The sequence below is a fragment of the Leuciscus leuciscus genome (genome assembly GCF_965113295.1).
Source record: "Leuciscus leuciscus genome assembly, chromosome: 3".
In the NCBI taxonomy this organism is placed as follows: Eukaryota; Metazoa; Chordata; class Actinopteri; order Cypriniformes; family Leuciscidae; genus Leuciscus; species Leuciscus leuciscus.
In genome coordinates, this window is record NC_138727.1 from 30,112,917 (window position 1) to 30,132,052 (window position 19,136).

The 19,136-nt window shown below is 42.6% G+C and overlaps 1 protein-coding gene across 1 annotated transcript; it reads right to left on the reverse strand.

The window, feature by feature from the left end:
• Positions 1-886: 886 nt before the first annotated feature.
• Positions 887-4,029, reverse strand: LOC309494889 (uncharacterized protein). Its single transcript, XM_082164348.1, has 9 exons — positions 3,768-4,029; positions 3,389-3,665; positions 3,135-3,309; positions 2,948-3,024; positions 2,693-2,876; positions 2,324-2,572; positions 2,084-2,255; positions 1,697-1,845; positions 887-1,202 (listed from the first exon to the last, which is right to left on the reverse strand). Exons 1-9 carry the CDS (start codon positions 3,842-3,844, stop codon positions 1,024-1,026), a joined length of 1,539 nt encoding a protein of 512 aa, XP_082020474.1. The 5' UTR covers positions 3,845-4,029; the 3' UTR covers positions 887-1,023.
• Between the last annotated feature and the right edge of the window lie 15,107 nt (positions 4,030-19,136).

Genomic DNA, 19,136 nt, shown 5'->3' on the forward strand with positions numbered 1-19,136 from the left:
TTTTTGTGTTAATTTATAATCTAAAGTTTATAGTCCAGGGATAACATTTTAGATAGATTTTTTTATATTTGTTCTGAACATGCTGAAAACAATCTGTTAAAATTTTTATCAATATTGTAAATTATAAGGACTAAACTGCTATCTTGGCAACTACTTCTCATGGGTGAACTGTGCCTAATTAGTGTACAGAAATGTTTTTGAAGCATAAGTAGGTGTTTGATGTTGTTGTTGTGTAAAAGTAGCATGCCGTTAAAAAAAAAAAAAAAAGGTAGGCTACACCTGTACTAGACCAGTGCTTTGGATCAAATCAGAATTCATAAACTGCCCTTTACGATATCTCTGCAATGTTCATATTCATAATGCATATATGCTAACTTTACATTAACATGTGGTTTATTTACTTACTCCACAAAACTGACGTTTTTGTTTTTTATCTTTATTCCAATCATGTGTTCAGGTGTTCTTGTGGTAACTGTGCAACTATGCCAACTGAAGTTGAAAATCGATGCTGTCGAGAAACTCCTAAGGTAAGTGTGCTTTGTTAGTACATATTAGGTTAGAGTATACACAATCCACCATAATAAATTAAACATTTGTTAGGTTACAGCTCGAATGGAGGAAGTATCCAGTCAGCTGACATGCATGGTGGATCATCCTGGATTTGAGCCTGTGTGTCTCAATGAGTATTCTCTACAAAATGCAATAAATGTTTACAAAGCACAGTATGGGCCATTACATCTAAGAGGAATGGTACAGTAAGTGAATTTTTGTTTAGTCCATTTATTGAAATACAAATTTACAATTTTTATAAATACAAAGAAACAAAATCTTGTAATAATTTTCATTGCAAACTTAGTAATTTCACCTCTTTGTGTTTTAGTCGTTACAGGTATTGTGCATACAGGAACTTTGTTTCCTGGTGCTGGGGATATCTGGGCCAGAAAGTGCGTGTTGTCCTGCCGTCTTGTGTTGTATTGAGGATACGGCAGGAGTTTCCAGACAATGAGGGACAGTATGTGGGCTTCAGACCGGTCCGGGATTGAAGCGGGAGACGTAAGCGGAGACCACTGTTGCCTTGTCTGGTCGTGGATGCTGAGATGAGAGTGTTGGTGGGATAGGGATCTTTTCTACCTCATCTATATACGGAGTTGGATCAGGGAAAACTTGTTCAAAGACCAGCTCCATGATGTCGTCGACATATTCTGTTGACAGAAAATAATTTCCATAACCTATTTTGCTGAAAGGAATAGTTCACCTCAAAGTTGAAAATTGTGTCATCATATACTCACCCTCAAATTGTTTCTAACCTGTATGAATTTTTTTTTCTACTATGGAAGTCATTGGGTATAAACAACTGTCTGGTTACCGACAGTCTTCAAAATATCTTTTTTTGTGTTTAGCAGAAGAAGCTTTAAAACAACTTGAGGGTGAGAAAATGATGACACAGTTTTCAACTTTGAGGTGAACTATTTTTTTAAGTATGTTCTATTGCACTGCCATTTATAGTGGCATTGAAGTTATTTATTTTTGTTGTGTGGCTTTGGTTCAATTGTTATTACTCTGCATGAGAACGTCATTATGTTATAAATAAAACTTTTTTATTGTTATTAAAATGCTGCTACAATGATTTAGATTTATTGAAATCTAATTAACCACATTAACACACAGAAACATTAATAGTCCCTAAAAGACTTACTCAAGGTTGCTGGTGTTTTGATTGGCTTAGAAGTTCTTTCTCCCTTCTTGTACTTGGGGCAAGACATTCTGTACATGGGCTCTCCATATGAGGTGGTAGCTTGCAGACGGTGAGAATTTTCATTGAAGTGCATTGCCGCCAGGTACAGCCTAGTAGAATAGAGAATAATATATAGTTAAATAAAATTAATATTTCAACGTAATACATTTAAAAGCTATATGAAAACACGCAGAATACAAACATTGAACAAACTAAAAACACAAATGCATTGGCCCACTGGTGTGGGTGTTGTTTAGGACAGTTAGTGCAGGTGGGATGAATTTAAAGTATTTTAAGTAATTTAAAAAGTGAACTGAGCGATTATAACGCCTTTGCAATACTTTTTACCTGCACAGCATTCCCAGGAAAGGATAGTGATTGATTTTTGGGGCAAAGAGCAGGATGATACTGTGGAAAGCTTCAACAGCTGAAGTCTGCAAGTGGGGACTGAGTTTTTCAACGTCCTTGAGAATCCTCTTGGATGTAAGCAAGTTCTCCAGCCAGCAGAATGCAGGTGTAGCTATAACAAATATAGATTAAAGTAATTGCCTACATAAATTCAATAGTAAAAGGTAATAAAATCATCACCTGGTTTTAACCATTGCTTTGTATCCCGTGTAGTTTTCAGTGGATGTAAACACTGGGGGAATGCAGGATCATCATGTGTGTGAATGTCTAGCACATGGTTAAGAATGGAGGTCCACTTTGCTACTCTTTCCTGGGGGGTCGTTGAGGAAGCAGCTGTCCAGTAGATATGATTCTTTATACTGCGAAGCCATTTGCTCAGTTGTGTGCAATCTTTTTTTTTTGCTATATTTACCATCTTTTTGGATATCCCTAAAGACCAAAAAAAATTTAAACAGACAAGAAAATAAATTATTTACTGAGTAAACTTATACATGTTTAAAAAACAGCCAATATACAGCTATAATTTCATCATCGACATTGATAAAATACCTTTTTCTATGTGCCAAACATCGTAGTAGTGGGTGATCTTGGCTTCTTCTCTCAAGTATTTTTGGACCTGAGGATGCCGGTCTGTGACAATACAGTCAAAAGATAAATTGTGTGCATTCAAAACTCCAAGACTGCGTTTCAGTCCCTCAAGCTCCATATGATAACTTCCACCCACCTCATTGCTCTGCAAGTACAATAAAAACATGATTCAATGTGGTTTAATCTCAGAGAAAATGCACTGTTATTTTTAATTACTTGAATTAGTTGTAGGTCAATGACTCTCTGGCTCCTCAGATCCATCATTGTGTAACTCCCGAACTTTGCCGTGTGTCCTTTGAGATTCACAATCTGAATATTAGTAATTGCATCAATCCTGGCCTCTGAAGTTGTTACATAAATATAAGAATAATAAGAATAATAATGATAGAGGACCAGTACATACCTGGAGAGTCAGCCCTCATGTCACCACCAAGTATGGCATTTTGTTCTTTTAGCTTCTCCATTATACCATCCTGTGTTGACTTCCACTTGTATATAATAGCTGGCTCTATGTAAAGTCTGGCATGCCGCCTATAGGTATTGTGCTGGAACATTTGCAGCCTCATTGCTCTGAATATCTAAGCAAAAACAAACATGTTCCAGTATGCCAATATTTAACACATTACAACTTTGAAGCTTTGAGTGTAAAGTTTCTACTTTTTCCACTCTGAAAAATGAGCCGCCATTGGAATACACAGCAACTGAAAGCTGTAGATTCCCTGCTGGGGTGCCTCCATGTAGTGGTTGACTATTCCATGTTCTTACAAAATCACAGTGTGGACATCGCTGCTCTACACACAGAAAAGTCCCAACTGTTCTGGTCCGCACCCTTGTCCCTCGTTGACACACTGGGCACACCTCAAAAAGTTCTAAGAGGCATTTTTCATATACAATATAAGTAAGCATTTTGTAGGTCGGTATAGAAGGGTCAATGCTATAGAAACAAACAAGCACAACATGCAAACATAAATATACATAGTACAACTAGTTCTTGAAAGAGTCTGCATAAATTATTTACTGGTATTGTTATGCTTACATGTGTCCAGTATCCTCTGTCAAAGCACTTATGGATTCCTGAGGGTTGTAGGTTAGATCATGTGGGCTTTGTATCATTGTAGAGCTGCCCTCTAAAGAGTCAACACCCACTTCGGTCTGCTCCAGACAGGGTCTCTTTATTGGCGTGATTTCATCCTCAATATCAAGCAACTGGCGTCGCTTAGCTGGTGTGGAGGACAGGAAAGCATGTGTTCGCACAAAGGTAGTAGTTGAAGTGCAGACTCCAACATCTGAGCACTTTGGGGCACCTGTGTGCCTTTGAGTAAAAAAAAGTATTAGCAACACTGTTATATTAGCTTAATTTTGTTTTTATAATAAAATGTACAGCCTAGCAGTTAACCCATTTTGCTTACCTGTACTCTTGACATGAGGTAGGAGTGTTTTCATAGAAAGCTGTGTCCCAACTGAGCACATCTGGGGTTTTGTTTGACAGCCTTTGTCAGCAAATGTTGGTTTGTGCCTTGTTGGTTTAGCCATCTAAATAAAGTGAAAGTCGATTTCTCTTGTTAAAACAAGTACACTAACACGACAAATTACTATATCCTATTCTTACCACTAAAAATCTGTATTGATAATATGCTACGTTTAGAAAAGCATCAGAAAACACAGCAGCTAAATAACCATTGTCAACATGACACTCAACAACAGTAATACTGCTACAGACGTGTAAAGTTACTTAAAAAGAAAAGAAAAGACAAAAGTACTCCTAAACCCTGACCACCATTTGTTTTAAGAAATGAAAGTACAGCTTTTTTACAGCTTACCGATGTGCTCTGTCCGTCATCTCTAAAGATAGAAGGAACTGACCCTTCCATCAGACGAAGTCGATCGGCAAATCCTTCTTTATACTGCCGGAGGTTGATGAAGCAGTTGTCACTGAAGTGATTCGCGCACACAAAAATGACTTTACCCAAAGATGTGGGTATATTTCCGCAAAAAATAAAACTCAACCAGGCACTCCGACGAGGTTCTGATGCTGGGAGACAGTGTAATGACGCGTGTGGGTTAGTACATCCAACAACCGAACAATTTGACTTACGCTCTCGTAAATTCTGCATATTTGAGCTTGGACTACAAATTCGTAGCGAGAAATAAAAATGGCGGATTGCTCCAAGTGTTGAGCCGGTAGTCGATGTCCTTATTTGGCAGTTCCGCTGCAAATACTGTGACGTGATAGTTCACAAAACGTCATAGATAATAGAAAAATCCAAACCGGTTGAAAAATCCGGCCAAAACAGAATATAAAGATATCAACGAAACACCTGAAGAGACTAATTTGAAATTTTCTATACTTCTAAACACTAAAAATATGCAACAAACTGCTATTAAGGGCTAAAAAAGTGGATTTTGCATGATATGTCCCCTTTAAACGAGCTACATTCAGTTACTGTTAAAGGACGCTGAATGGTTGACTCTGTGCCGTTTGGGTGCCGTATCACCTTAAGGGCAGAAACAGGCACTCTTTTCATAACTTTATCACATGCTTCATCTGTCTGAAAAGATACAAGATTATTAGAGCAGGCTGCCTCATCTAAGAAGTGTACATTTTTAGCCCAATCACTGTTAAGCTTGTTGGGAGACTTGCTTTTAGCATTTAGCTTAGCCTTAAGATCTGCAATGGTGTCTTTGTGATTTTTACACTTTTTAGTCAGGGCTAACAGCTCAGCTAGTAATTTATCTAGCTGTGTTTGAAGATCTTGAATCTTTTCCTCAGACTTTTGTGCCTCTGCATTTTTAGAATGCACCTCTTCACTTTTAGCATCCATAAGCGAAGATAGAAATTTTGTTAACTCATTTAGCCGTTTATAACTTATGAAGTTTAAAGCCTCAATTATTTCACCATGTTTTGATTTCTTCTGTTTACTACCCACTGTTTTCCACCAAGTGAAAATTTCATTGTCAATAGCATCCATGTTAAGACCTTTTCTACTGAGTTTGTACAGTGTAGGCTGAACCTTTTCGGCCCATAATGTAAACAGGACATGATCAGTACACATGATTTCACAATAATGGGCTTACAGTTAATTTTCCCGGATTTTTGACTAGATAGTCTTCTTTCTAAAAAAGATCTATCTCCATCCCAGCATATCAAATACTTTAGGGGTTTACTTCTCAGAGGAACTTAAATAAGCCAAATTAAATTGAATTACTTAATTTAATTCCATCAGTGTCAAAGTTTAAGATTTTAATGGAATATAGAGTTTGTCAAGATTAGTTTAGGTTTAGTATAGGATATTAATGTTTTCAATGTGGCTTTTGGGCCTACCAGTCAGCCAGTGAGACAAAACATGGTTTAAGCGTTTGGACGCAGCATGGCTTTAGCCTTTAGCATTAGCCTTGGGCACAGCATGGCTTAGCATTGACAATAGCACTTAGCATTAGCCTTGATATTTGAGTTTTAGCCTGTAAATCATCATCCTGTTTTCCCAAAATTTTATTTTCATAAACAATGCATCGATCTGCCTTTTTATTTATAAAATCACGTGTTTTCCGATCTTTTACAAACTTAGATTTTTCTTTCTCTGTTTTCTGTTAGTTTGCTCATTCTCTTCACGTGTTGCTGGTTTCAACAATGGCCGGAAAACATGCGCCTGATTTTAAAACTTTTAGGCTTTACTTTTTTAGCTCTTCATCGATTATTCATTATTTGGAAGAGGCTATACTTTAGGTTTCGTTTCTTGTTGCTTAGGCAAAACAAGGAGATCCTTAAAATCTAATGCACAAGGGTTTTCATTCTTCATCTAGCTGCCGCATCACGTTCTAAACTTAATTCCGACCCGTAAACAATGCAAACATTTCTTCAACACTTCTATAAAGGGCAGAAAAAGTTTACTTACCATCGCGGCAGAAGAAAGAGAAGATGTTCAAACATCTTGTTGATTTTAAAATCCCAAATACTTGCTGAAAAGGACATTTCTCGTGAAACTGTTTTGATCTGTTTTGAGATCACGTCTCGAGGTCACCATTTTGTAAGGCCCGCTATATTAGTCCAATCTCCGGTTCGCCAATACACGGGGAAGGTTATCACGTGTTCTGTCCTCACTCATGCAAAGTATTGGTTGGTTAAATTTGTAATACATTAATCATATGTTTTTACTCGTTAATTCATCTGACTCCATAAATGAAAGGTTTTAATAATATCTGTGCCTCACTAAAGGTGAGCGAATGTTTGACTATTCCTTTTAACCATTAAATGAACAATGTCAAAATCAGTTGGAATAATCACATTGTAGCAATTTAATATTTCAGATATCAGAGATCAATTCCACAATCAATTCAAATATCTAGAGCATGGTTATACATTGGTTACACCAAAGAATCTTACCCAGCTTGTAGCCTACCTGAGATAGAGAGAGAGAGAGAGAAAGGGAAAGAGAGAGAGAGAGAGAGAGAGAGAGAGAGAGAGAGAGAGAGAGAGAGAGAGAGAGAGAGAAAGCACCTACTCCATTCGTACCCAGCCAAGAAGAAGAGAGCCAGAGAGGGCCAGAACACCTTCCTTTATTCTCTCCTGACCAGGTGATATGGGGGATGGGGTGAGACCACCCTCAAATGGCTTCTATCCCACAGAAGGGGGGTTGCCTTATCTGGCCTTATCTCTAAATCAGTTTTCTATGAACTTCTATAAACCTTATTTCCTTTTATTTTATCTATCTGGATATGAGATATCTGTACCACTCACTTTGAGACATTTCAAATGACACCAAAAGCATAACAGTCAATGATAAACATTCACATTAAACCATGTTCTTGTGTGAGTTCTTTGTTGTTAGTTCATGTGCTTGTGTGAGTTCAAATGTTAATTAGCCAGCCGGGCCCTTTTGTCCCATAAATCAGGCCTCAACCAGTATTTTCAGTCTTACAATTCGACATTGGACTGTGGTGGCTCCAGTGGCAATTGGTGAGACTGTAGGCAGCGGGAATGACAGGTGGCGTCCCAACGTGAAATCTGTTGCTCCCTCCATGAAATCTGTAGGTTGTATTGTTGTAGTCACAGCAGACCAAGAATGACTGGGTTGTGAGGTGAATGGATGATGTATAAGCGTGTTACTTTAGTATGTAGAACACCCAGTCGAAGAGTGATGTCATTGGTGGTGTAATGGACATGTCCAGTCCCCAGGGGGCATCCATCTAGCGCTGCAACTGTCAAGGGAATGTTACAGGAAATTAGTGGTATCTCATACTCTCTAAGTGAGTTCCTCATCAATCTTTCCTCCATAGATAGATTAGCATGTCCAATTTGCATAAGCTCAATGTCCTCTGTATTTTCAAGGTCAATGATTTGGTCTAAACGTCTTCCCTTTATCATGGCAACCATGAGAAAAAGGTGAATAAAGACTGAGGGCCCTATTTTAACGATCTGAAACGCAAGTATCAAGCACGAAACGCAAGTAACTTTGTGGGCGGTTCTTGGGCGCTGTTGCTATTATACCGGCGGGATAAATGACTCTTGCACCCGACGCAAATCTAAAAGGGGTTGGTCTGAAGTAGCTTCATTATTCATAGGTGTGGTTTGGGCGTAACGTGAAATAAACCAATCAGAGCGACATCTCACATTCCCTTTAAGAGCAGGTGCGCTTGTTCTAAAGCGGATTCCTATTATAACGGCAGATTTGCCAGACGCGCGCCAGGAGCGCTTCACAGCCGAGGAGACCGACGTTCTCGTCAGGGCCATAAAACACAGAGAAGTGACGTTGGGGATGGAGAAACACACCCAAATTAACTTCGGTTAAACAGGCGTATGATAATTTGGGTAAATGTGTAAGCTAGATGTATGCTTTTATAATAAACTATCTATCTATCTATCTATCTATCTATCTATCTATCTATCTATCGTATTAATGTATGATTTGCAAAAATGAAAACGCCTCGGTTACGACTGTAACCTCGGTTCCCTGAAGAGGGAACGAGCGTTGCGTCGAAAACTGACGCTATGGGAACGCTTTGCGTGATGACGTCTTGAAGCACATGTAAAATCAGTCCAATGGTGTGGCGGAACGTCAGAGGCGGGTGACGTCACGTACCAGGAAGCTATAAAAGCCGGCCCGAAACAGAAAACGAAAGCTTCGTAAAGTCTGAAGTCGCGCTGACAGGCATGAAGGAGATATGGCAAGGCGACGCAACGCTCGTTCCCTCTTCAGGGAACCGAGGTTACAGTCGTAACCGAGGCGTTCCCTTTCAAGGGAACTCCCGTTGCGTCGAAAACTGACGCTATGGGAACGTCTATACCAACGCCTCCATAGCTACAAATGTCTGTCCTGTGTGTAATCATGTGAGCAGCACTAAGAAGACAAAACATGAGACCCTGGAGTAGAGTCTAAATCCAGAGAGTAGAACCTGACGAAGGTGTGCGGTGAGGACCAGCCTGCCGCATCACAGACGTCCTGTAACGATACTCCTGATATAAGGGCCTTAGAGGCCGCCATACTCCTAGTAGAGAGCGACCGGACAGCCAAAGGAGAAGGCTGTCCAGCCGCCTCATAAGCCAGTGAGATAGTCTCAACCACCCACTTGCTCATCCTTTGCTTAGACACTGGACCTCCCTTGTTAGGGGAGCAAAAGTCACTTTTACGCCACAGGGCAGCTCTGTGGACATACGCGTCTAACGCCCGAACAGGGCAAAGCAAATTATTCGCCTCCTGGTCCGATTTCGAAAGGGAGGAGGACCTCCAAGTGCCACGAAGGAAACGAGATACCAAGGGGTCTTTCCCCACAGACATTCCACCCAAAGGACTGTGGTAAGCACCTATGGCCGCCACATAGACCTTTAAAGTGGACGGGGTCAGACCTGCAGTGAACCGTTCCTGCAGGAACTCCAGCACTGTACCAATTGGGCAGTGGACTGGGTCCAACCGACGGTCACTACACCAAGAAGTGAATACTCTCCACTTCAGGGCATAAAGTTTCCTCGTGGAGGGAGCTCTGGACTGTAGAATGGTCTCAACAACCTCGGTTGAGAGACCTGACTCTATGAGCTGGGCCCCCTCAGAGGCCAAGCCCACAGGTTCCACAGTTCTGGCCGAGGGTGAAATATCGAGCCCTCTGCCTGGGACAGAAGGTCCCTCCTGACGGGTAACTCCAGAGGATGCCCGTCGAGGAGGGACACAAGATCGGGAAACCATACTCTGCCCGGCCAGCGCGGGGCTATAAGAAGTAGATGGACCCGGTCCCTGCGAACTCTTTCCAGAACTCCCGGGAGCAGAGCAACTGGGGGAAAGGCGTACAGACGTAGCCTCGGCCACGTCTGTACCATAGCATCCAGTCCCAGAGGAGCTGGATGCGTGAAGGAGAACCAAAGTGGACAGTGAGACGTCTCTCGAGACGCAAACAGATCCACTTATAATTTTCATATCAGCTCCACCACCTCGGGGGTGGAGCCACCATTCCCCGGGCCTCGGCCCCTGTCTCGACAGAGTGTCTGCTCCTATATTCTGGACCCTGGGGATGTAGGCTGCCTTGAGTGACAGCAACTTCCCCTGGGACCACAAGAGGATATGGCATGCCAGCGCAAACCCCCTTGATATAGGCGACTACCGACGTGTTGTCCGTATGTACTACACATGGTGTCCCCTGAGACCTGTGATAAAGCTCCTCAGAGCCCGGAAGACAGCTAACATCTCTAGGCTATAGAATGCCAGGAACGATGATGGTCTTCCCACAGACCTTGAGATGAGCGACCCTCAGGATCGCTCCCCAACCCGTGAGGGAAGCATCCGTCGTTAGCAGTTTGCGACGACAAGGAGCTCCCAGCACTGGGCCCTGGGACAGAACCCAAGGTTTCTTCCACATAACCAAGGCACGTAGGCATCACCGCGTGACCTTGATTGTGCGAAATGGGTTGCCCCTCGGGGAAAAACCCTCTGGTCCTGAGCCACCACTGCAGGGGCCTCATGTGCAGCAGTCCAAAAGGTATCCCGTTGGAAGCTGCTGCCATGAGACCCAACAGTCTCTGGAACTGTTTGACAGTGAGTAGCTGGCCTAGCTTTACACTTCTCACAGCTGCCAGGATGGAATCGAAGCGTGGCGATGACAGGCGCGCCTGCATCGACACTGAATCCCAAACCACGCCTAAAAAAGTGGTCCTCTAAAATGGAGAGAGCACACTCTTCTTGGCGTTCAGCCGTAACCCCAACTCTTTCATATGGGCGAGAACAACATCTCGATGTTGAACCGCCATCTAATGCGACTGAGCTAAAATCAACCAATCGTCGATGTAGTTCGTGATGCGAATACCCCGGAGGCGCAGAGGCGCCAGAGCTGCATCCACGCATTTGGTGAAAGTGCGGGGTGATAAAGCCAGGCCGAATGGAAGAACTCGATATTGGTATGCTTTGCCCCCGAAAGCAAACCTCAGGAACTTCCAATGACACGGACGGATGTAAATATGCGTCCTTGAGGTCTATCATGACAAACCAGTCCTCGGACCTGATCTGCGGCACGATTTGTCTCAAGGTTAACATTTTGAACTTGAGCTGCATGTACTCGTACAGAACTCGAAGATCTAAAATGGGACGCAATCCCCCGTCCTTTTTTGGAACTATGAAGTACCGGTTGTAAAACCCGGTTTCCCTGTTGGAGGGGGGTACATATTCTATGGCCCCTTTCTCTAACAGAGTGTTACTTCCTGTTCCATAACCAGAACCTGCTCGGGGCCCACCACTGTGGGCTGGACCCCCATAAACCGCGGTGGGCGTTAATAGAATTGTATCTAATACCCTTTTTCCACGGTCTGCAGGACCCAACGAGAAACATTTGACAGTAGCTTCCACGCTGTCAAAGATTCTACTAGAGGTACCAGTCTCTCGAGACTGGTTTCTGGATTTTGTTGCTGTTGAGTAGTCGGTTCGTCGCCCTGTAACGGCGCACCGGCAGGGAACGACCAAACAGACTGCTCCAGCACCCTCCTCAGAGGGGGCGGGCATCCCGAGGCCACTACGTTTCCGGGTGGACCTTGAGATATGTGCTCGCCGGAGACCGCTGCGCCCTGTAACACCGGAGGCGGCAGGGTTGGCAGAACGGTCCCCTGAGGGCACCGAAGAGAGACGGCACCGTATTTTTCTCCTGCTGTTGAGTAGTCGGTTCGTTGCCCTGTAACGGCGCACCGGCAGGGAACGACCAAACAGACTGCTCTAGCACCCTCCTCAGAGGGGGCGGGCATCCCGAGGCCACTACGTTTCCGGTTGGACCTTGAGATATGTGCTCGCCGGAGACCGCTGCGCCCTGTAACACCAGAGGTGGCAGGGTTGGCAGAACGGTCCCCTGAGGGCACCGAAGAGAGACGGGCACCGTGAAAAGAGGTGTTAACCGCTCTGCTTCGGGGGGACTACCCTCATTTGTCCTGAGCCCTCAGACATCAGGACTTTTTCCCAGCAGCCTTCTTGGCGGTAATAACGGTCTGCAGATCCGTTTTACCCCTCGAAGACTGCTGGGTTTGAGAGCGCCCTCCGTGTCCCCGAGATTTTTGTGGGGGAGCACGAGAGGACACACTCTGTTTTTGAGTGGCACGATGTTCAGCGCTCTTTTTAGAGGAGTGAGGCTGCTCCCGCTCAGCAGCCTCAATGAAAGAACGGCGGGGGAGAAGTTTTTGTAATGCAGCTGCCTGTTTAGCAGCTTCCTGAGATTTAGCTACCGCACTGTTTACTGCATCACCAAATAAACCAACAGTGGAAACCGGAGCATCTAAGAGAACGTGCTTTTCTTTCTCTTTTATATCGCTCAAATTGAGCCACAGATGCCTCTCAGTGGCCACCAGGGCTGCCATAGACCGCCCGATTGATTTAGCGGTCTCCTTGGTGGCCCTGAGAGACAGATCTGTGGCTCTGCGTAGTTCAGCCACTGTGTCAGGACCAATTCCCCCGCCCTCCTCTAAATCCCCCAATAATTCTGCCTGATAGGCTTGCATAATAGACATCGTATGCAGACACGCTGCAGCTTGACCAGCGGCTGCATACGATTTATGAACCAGAGATGATGTGAATTTTACTGGCTTAGAGGGAAGGAGCTTTCAGGGAAGATGCCGTTGCTGGAGAGAGATAGCTCGCAAGCGTCTCCTCCACCTTCGGCATCTCCCCATAACCATATTCTTTATATTTGTGAATGGAAGAATAGTGGGATGTTTGTGGTGCATACACTCTGTATGAAACCGGTTTTCCCCACGATTTCGACACCTCGGTGTGGAGATCGGGGAAAAACGGAAGGCTTCTTCGCTGAGGCTGTGTACGAGATGGCAGGAAGCGTTCGTCGAGCTTACTTTTCGAACGAACGTCCTGCCTATCCTCTGGCCACTCAATAGATAATCTGTGAACTGCTCTCGTGACAACATCGAGCAATTCCTCAAAAGTGTGAGACTGAGGTGGCGAATCCTCAGACTCAGCTTCAATACTAACAACGTCCAACTCCTCAGAGCTGGACAATTGCAGTATTGGTGCCTCCATCGGGGGGGAAGAAACCGCAGCGCGTGCTTCCACACCCTGATGAGAGGCACTGGATCTATCAGAAGGATGTTGAGATAAGGCAGAGCCCGTCTCAACATCCACTGATAGATCCATTTGCGAACCCCAGGTCTGTGATTGCCGCCGTGCCTCGGCAGCGGCGGGACCCGAGCCCTGGGGAACGCGATCGGGATTGAACCGAGCCAAGCGGGATCGGAGCGTGCGCAATGGAAGCGCGTCGCAATGCACACAGTCACCACCCTCGAGTGCTGACTGGGCATGCTCCTCACCCAAACAAACAACACAAAGAGCGTGAGTATCACCTCCCGTTAAATAACGCGGGCAGGGATGGACACACACTCTAAACTGCTGCTTGCTCGCCATACTGAATATATATATATAATATAGACAGACAACACCAAATAACAAGGACAGATTCAACACAGAGCGCAACTGAAGACTCAGAAAGCTTTCGTTTTCTGTTTCGGGCCGGCTTTTATAGCTTCCTGGTACGTGACGTCACCCGCCTCTGACGTTCCGCCACACCATTGGACTGATTTTACATGTGCTTCAAGACGTCATCACGCAAAGCGTTCCCATAGCGTCAGTTTTCGACGCAACGGGAGTTCCCTTGAAAGGGAACTGCTGCTTCTGTGTAGATGAGAGAATCAAAGTGTATGCGCGTTGTGCACATTGATTATGGCCAAGCATGCACCCTTAAAATAGCATCTGAATAACATGCACAACGCGCCACTGACTTTAAACTAGTTTTTTTCGGTTAGTGGCGGAATTGTTTTCTAAACCTATAAAATAGCATGAGGGAACGTTTGCGCCGGAACACGCCTCCTCTTTGCGCTGAACCACCCCTGGGAGCGCAAGTGTATTTCTTAGTTAACCGACGTGCTTCTGTGGAGGGAAAAGTCCGCTGTGCGCGGGTGCAAAGTAGGAATGATGCATGCGTCAGTGTACAAAGTCAATTGCGCTGGGTGCAAGATAGGGCCCTGAGAGTCAATTATTAATTATTATGTTTCGAACTATGCTGTATAGCTGTGTTTTGCTGTGTGTTTGTTGTCAAACTTTTAAAAAATGCCATTATTTTATGTGAAAAAAGTTGATAATTTTATTGACAAAATATTTTAGTTTGTCTTGGATATTTTTTTTGATGAGATCAGATAACATTTTAATCTGTCATATGGTCATGTTACAATGTGCCGTCACATGTTACAACATGCCCCACGTATGGGGCATGTTGTCACATTTCACTTCCATTCTTTCGGGGTAAATCAAGAAAAAAGTATACACTGTATTAATTAAATGCAGAAGTTCAAGAGACAATTAGGCAAAATACACAAAATTTTAAACCTTGTCACTGAAAGGCTTGTGGTCGAGCCTGAGGGTTTCACCCATTTAGAGGACATGCACAACTTGTCCTTGTTTCAAGAGAGAAATTTAGCCAAAGAACAAGGTGTTCTACCAGAAAGACTCGGAAGGCGAGATGATATCACAAACACATTTATTAATTAATAGACCAGAAAATTAAAACAAAAATATTGGATGGAAAAGTTATTTGGCGCAGGTCCCGCCAGCCGACCCCTCGGGGAGGTATGGACAGGGACCATCCTTTTGGTGGTGGGGAGGATGGAGGTGAATGGTTGCGTCATCATCTGCAAACTCAAACATGTGTATGTAACAATCTATTATACTCCAAGTATTATATAGTGATTAGATAAACCAGAAAGTAATGAGTGATGTACATTGAGTCTTCCTGGCAGAACTTTACGCTAAAGCTTTCATTTACGTAAAATTAATCACTATACTTCGAAATCGTTAAACAAGTGCTAAAAAGTTCACGACTTATGTCACAATATATGATGTAAACAACACTGTTTAAGGCTCAATCTGATAAAAGATAGCTGTAATGTCTGTCTATATTCACACTTTGCAATCGCTGCACTCTTTTATGTTTTTCAGTGTCTCAAAAGAGATTGACAAAAATTAACAAACCAAAAATGTATCTCTGTCCTCTCCATCAGACCTGTGTTTGTCCAACCTTTCTTCTCCTATTCAAATAGATTCTCAAAATAATGCAATTGATAACATCTCAGACCAAAAACAAGAAAATTGTGTCCAAACAAATCTTGAGCAATGGTTTGACCCATGATTTGACCCATGCTCTCAGTGCTTGCATTTTATTGAATGCTCACAGCAGCAAAGTCTATAACTGGTTTCCAGTTTGACTTGTTGCTGTGCACACAATGCACATGCCATGCACAGCTGTAGCTGCAGGGCTAATCAAAGGTGTGCCTTCTAAAAGACCAGTGAGAGAAAACAAGTCATTCTGAACAAATTACTCAGCAGAGACCTTCCCAAGACCAGCAAGTAAAATGAATTTTTTAATTATACTTTTTTAATATAAGATTATTTATATATATATATATATATATTATATTATAATAGCCAGGGATGACCTTTAATCTCATGATGATTCAGCACTGGTTTAGAAGAGGAAATAATGTTGAAGAAGAATAAAAATAACTCTAGAATACATTTTAGGGAATAAAATGTAGAAAGAAGGTATGTGCATGTATAGAACAAGAAGGCAGGAGCACTACTAGAGCTGAAATGATGGGAAGGAGACAATGGATGGTTAGAGAAAGAACTGTTAAGAAAGAAAACTGAAAGGAAAAATTTATGTAACGAATTATTATTATTATTAATTAATGACAAATAACTTCTTTACCTTCTATTTGTGCAATAATATTTGAGAAAAGTACAATGCCCAGTATGTACCAACTAAAATGATCAGCCTGATACTGATTGCCATATCTTGAGTATCCATCCAAAGCCATAGGATGATTTTAATTTGATTTCATAGATCTGCAACCCAGTGACCAGGGGAGGTACAAGTTAAAAAACTAAAACATGCGATTTATAATAGTCCTTTACGATTGTTGCTTGTCAGACTGTTGAACATGATGATCGCTGTAAGCCATCCCTTATGCAACATAAATATATGGGAATATACTGCAAAATATAATAAAACATACATAAAACATAAATGTATGTTACATAAAACATTTCCATATTATGGGAAACTAGTGCTTATATTTTTCAATATACTGCAATATATGCATTGACCATGTATGGCTATATATTAATATAAATGTAATGGGTTTGTAGTGTTCATTTATTTTAATTATTTTGGCTGACGTCATGGCAAAATGCGTCCCGTGTAATTACCGTCTAAACAAGTTAAAGGGTGCGCAGCGCGATACTGTGGGAGACACGCAGATGGTTTTCTGGCGTGAGCATGGAGAACAGCTACTGTACATGCTGAGTGTACCGCTTGTTCGCATACCTGTTTGTGTTGCTGACAGTGGTGGGCCGTGCATTTCACACCTTGGTCTTCAGTGGTGTCCTACCTGAATTAATACCTTTTAATAGTGTAGCAGCGCACAGACTCTCTATAATTGTTGGCCCATTTATAGGCTTAATCCGGGAAAAGGCCTTAGTTCGTGCTACTTAAGCCTTAGTTCGCAGAAGGCCAGGTAGAGAGAAAACGAGCGAGTGAGTTCGGCTTGTGCGTTAGTGTACAGTAGTGGTTCTTGCGTTTTGATTATAAGTTCATAAACGCTCCCTTGTCTTGTCCTTCAAGGGTTACAATAGTCCCTTGTCAGACGTTACAATAGTATGAATGTTTGAAAAAAGAATTAAGTTTCGATCATAAATTTACAAGAAAAATTAAGAAAATCATATTCACCACGAAAAAGCATTATACTCACCAAAACTACTGATTATTTTTTTTACACAAAATCCATCCTAATTTCTTTCCTCAAAAAGACTTAAATTACATGGTTATAAGGGGTTTTCTGTGCGTTTTAGTCCCAACAACCTTTTCTATCGCCATCGAGGCTAATGTTGAAAGTTGAGTCTGTCCTGTCGTGTTTCTGGCTTAGGTTTTAATTCGCTTTAAGGCTGAGAATGTCTGTTCGACAGAAGCAGTGGGCAGGGACAGTCACCGCAAAACATGACGATGTGTACAGCTGACCCATGCTCTCACAGATTTTTGAACGAAAGAGATCAGCGGGACTTTTTGGTTAAAGCAACAGTTTCATTGCCATTCATTTTAAGCTACAGGTGCCCGCACTATCGATTCTGAAGGCCCCAAGGCAGATTTATTTGGCCATGGCAACATATGATGGCTGAAATATAATTGGATAAAAGCTCTAACTTGAACATACTCTACTGGAAGCAGCGCAACGAATAGAAAAGCTATGAAATTAAGAGAATGGACTATTGGGAATAATTGAATACTCATTCATGGAAAAATTATACTAAAGTGCAAGTCAAAGAATCTGATAGTGTTTAGGCCAGCAGAGAAGGCCTTGCTGGCCCTGACCCGGGTATTATCAGCAGTCAGTGGTGGGCGCCCACCACTGGTTGCTGATAATACCCGGGTAGGTCGTTTGATTTATTATATGCAAAAAAAAACAGAATATTGTTTGTTCTTGAGCATGTATGTTTTGTTTTTGTTGTAGTAACAAACCAGGCATCGCGGTCATTCATTTGGAGCTGTACGTCGCGTATCGTTCACTTTTTCCCTGTTCATGTTGCTGATAATTCCCGGGTAGGTTGTTTGATTTATTATGTACAAAAAGCAGAATATTGTTTGTTTTTGAGCATGTATGTTTTGTATTTGTTGTAGTAACAAACCTGGCATTGCGGTCATTCAGTTGGAGCTGTACATCTCGTATCGTTCACCTTTTCCTTGTTCATGTTGCTGGGGGGGGCCTTGTACTGGACGAGACCATATCTCAGCTACTAGAGGGTGGTGTGATGCAGTGATAACACTATCATGTGATTTGTTTGATGGTTGTATATTATATTACATGTGTGTTACAAGTTTCCAGGGTTGTACTATAAATAGCTGAGACTGTTACTTCCAGTTTAAGTCTTTGTCTAACTAAAGCAATCTGGTCCCCTTACTTCTGCCATTTTTCTTGTTTGTATTGTGTAGGGTTGTTTTGTATTGTCAATATTTTGACTTTGTTGTTTATTTATTTGTGTTGTTTTCGTTTAAAGAAATAAAGAGACCATGCACTGCACCAGTGCCCATACTTTAATTTAATTGAACAACTTGCCCCTATTGATTATAGATGGGCGGGTGTACATCCTGTTACATAAAATATTTATAAATGAAGACAAAAATAGCATATATTCTCAAAGTTGTATCCTGTATTGTATACATATATTGCACATACTGTACATGTTCCCATATAAATATGAATGTATATTCACACATATGTTTATACGCACACATTCAAGGAATAAGTTACAACAGATTTCTAGTACCCAGCATGCTTTGCTTCTGACTGTTAAAGCTCAACAACTGCTGTTATCACATCAAGAGCACTGTGTCGGTTCGGTTGCCATTCCAATAGTGTACATTGTACACAGCGGCCATTCCCTGGGTGCCTCAGCACTGTTGTGAGAGTGACAAAAAGCATTTTTTCTTCACAAAAAGATCATCATTCCGCCTGTGCGTTATTGGGTTCCCTGGCGCCAGCAGACGGCCACAATAGTTTCCTCTCGTGTTTGGAAGCTTCAGTCCTCTGGAGATGAAGACTCGGCTGCGTTACCCCCTTCAGGGAATGTAATGTTGCCCGAGTCAGATCCAGAATGGGCGGCTATGCTTCCCAGGTCGTCGAGAAGGTCGGGCTTGTGTGGAACCTTCCACCACGCCCCGAACCGTCTCGGTTGGACGATTGGTTTTCAGCGTTCCACCCCGGTGCAATTCTTTCCGGAAGTGCATGAGGAGCTCACTAAGACATGGACGGTGCTGTATAGCACCAGATGCCGTCCTAGTGGCTCCTTCCTCCTCACCACCCTCAATGGCGGAGCACCTAAGGGGTATGTGGATA

What these genes read in the sequence shown, in the direction of transcription:
- LOC309494889 (XM_082164348.1), bottom strand. Translation starts at nt 3,844, where the DNA reads ATGATACAAAGCCCACATGATCTAACCTACAACCCTCAGGAATCCATA. An exon ending in TGTTTGGCACATAGAAAAAG is followed by an intron (nt 2,573 to 2,692) that starts GTATTTTATCAA and finishes TTTGGTCTTTAG; the next exon opens with GGATATCCAAAAAGATGGTA. An exon ending in AAAGCAATGGTTAAAACCAG is followed by an intron (nt 2,256 to 2,323) that starts GTGATGATTTTA and finishes TATTTGTTATAG; the next exon opens with CTACACCTGCATTCTGCTGG.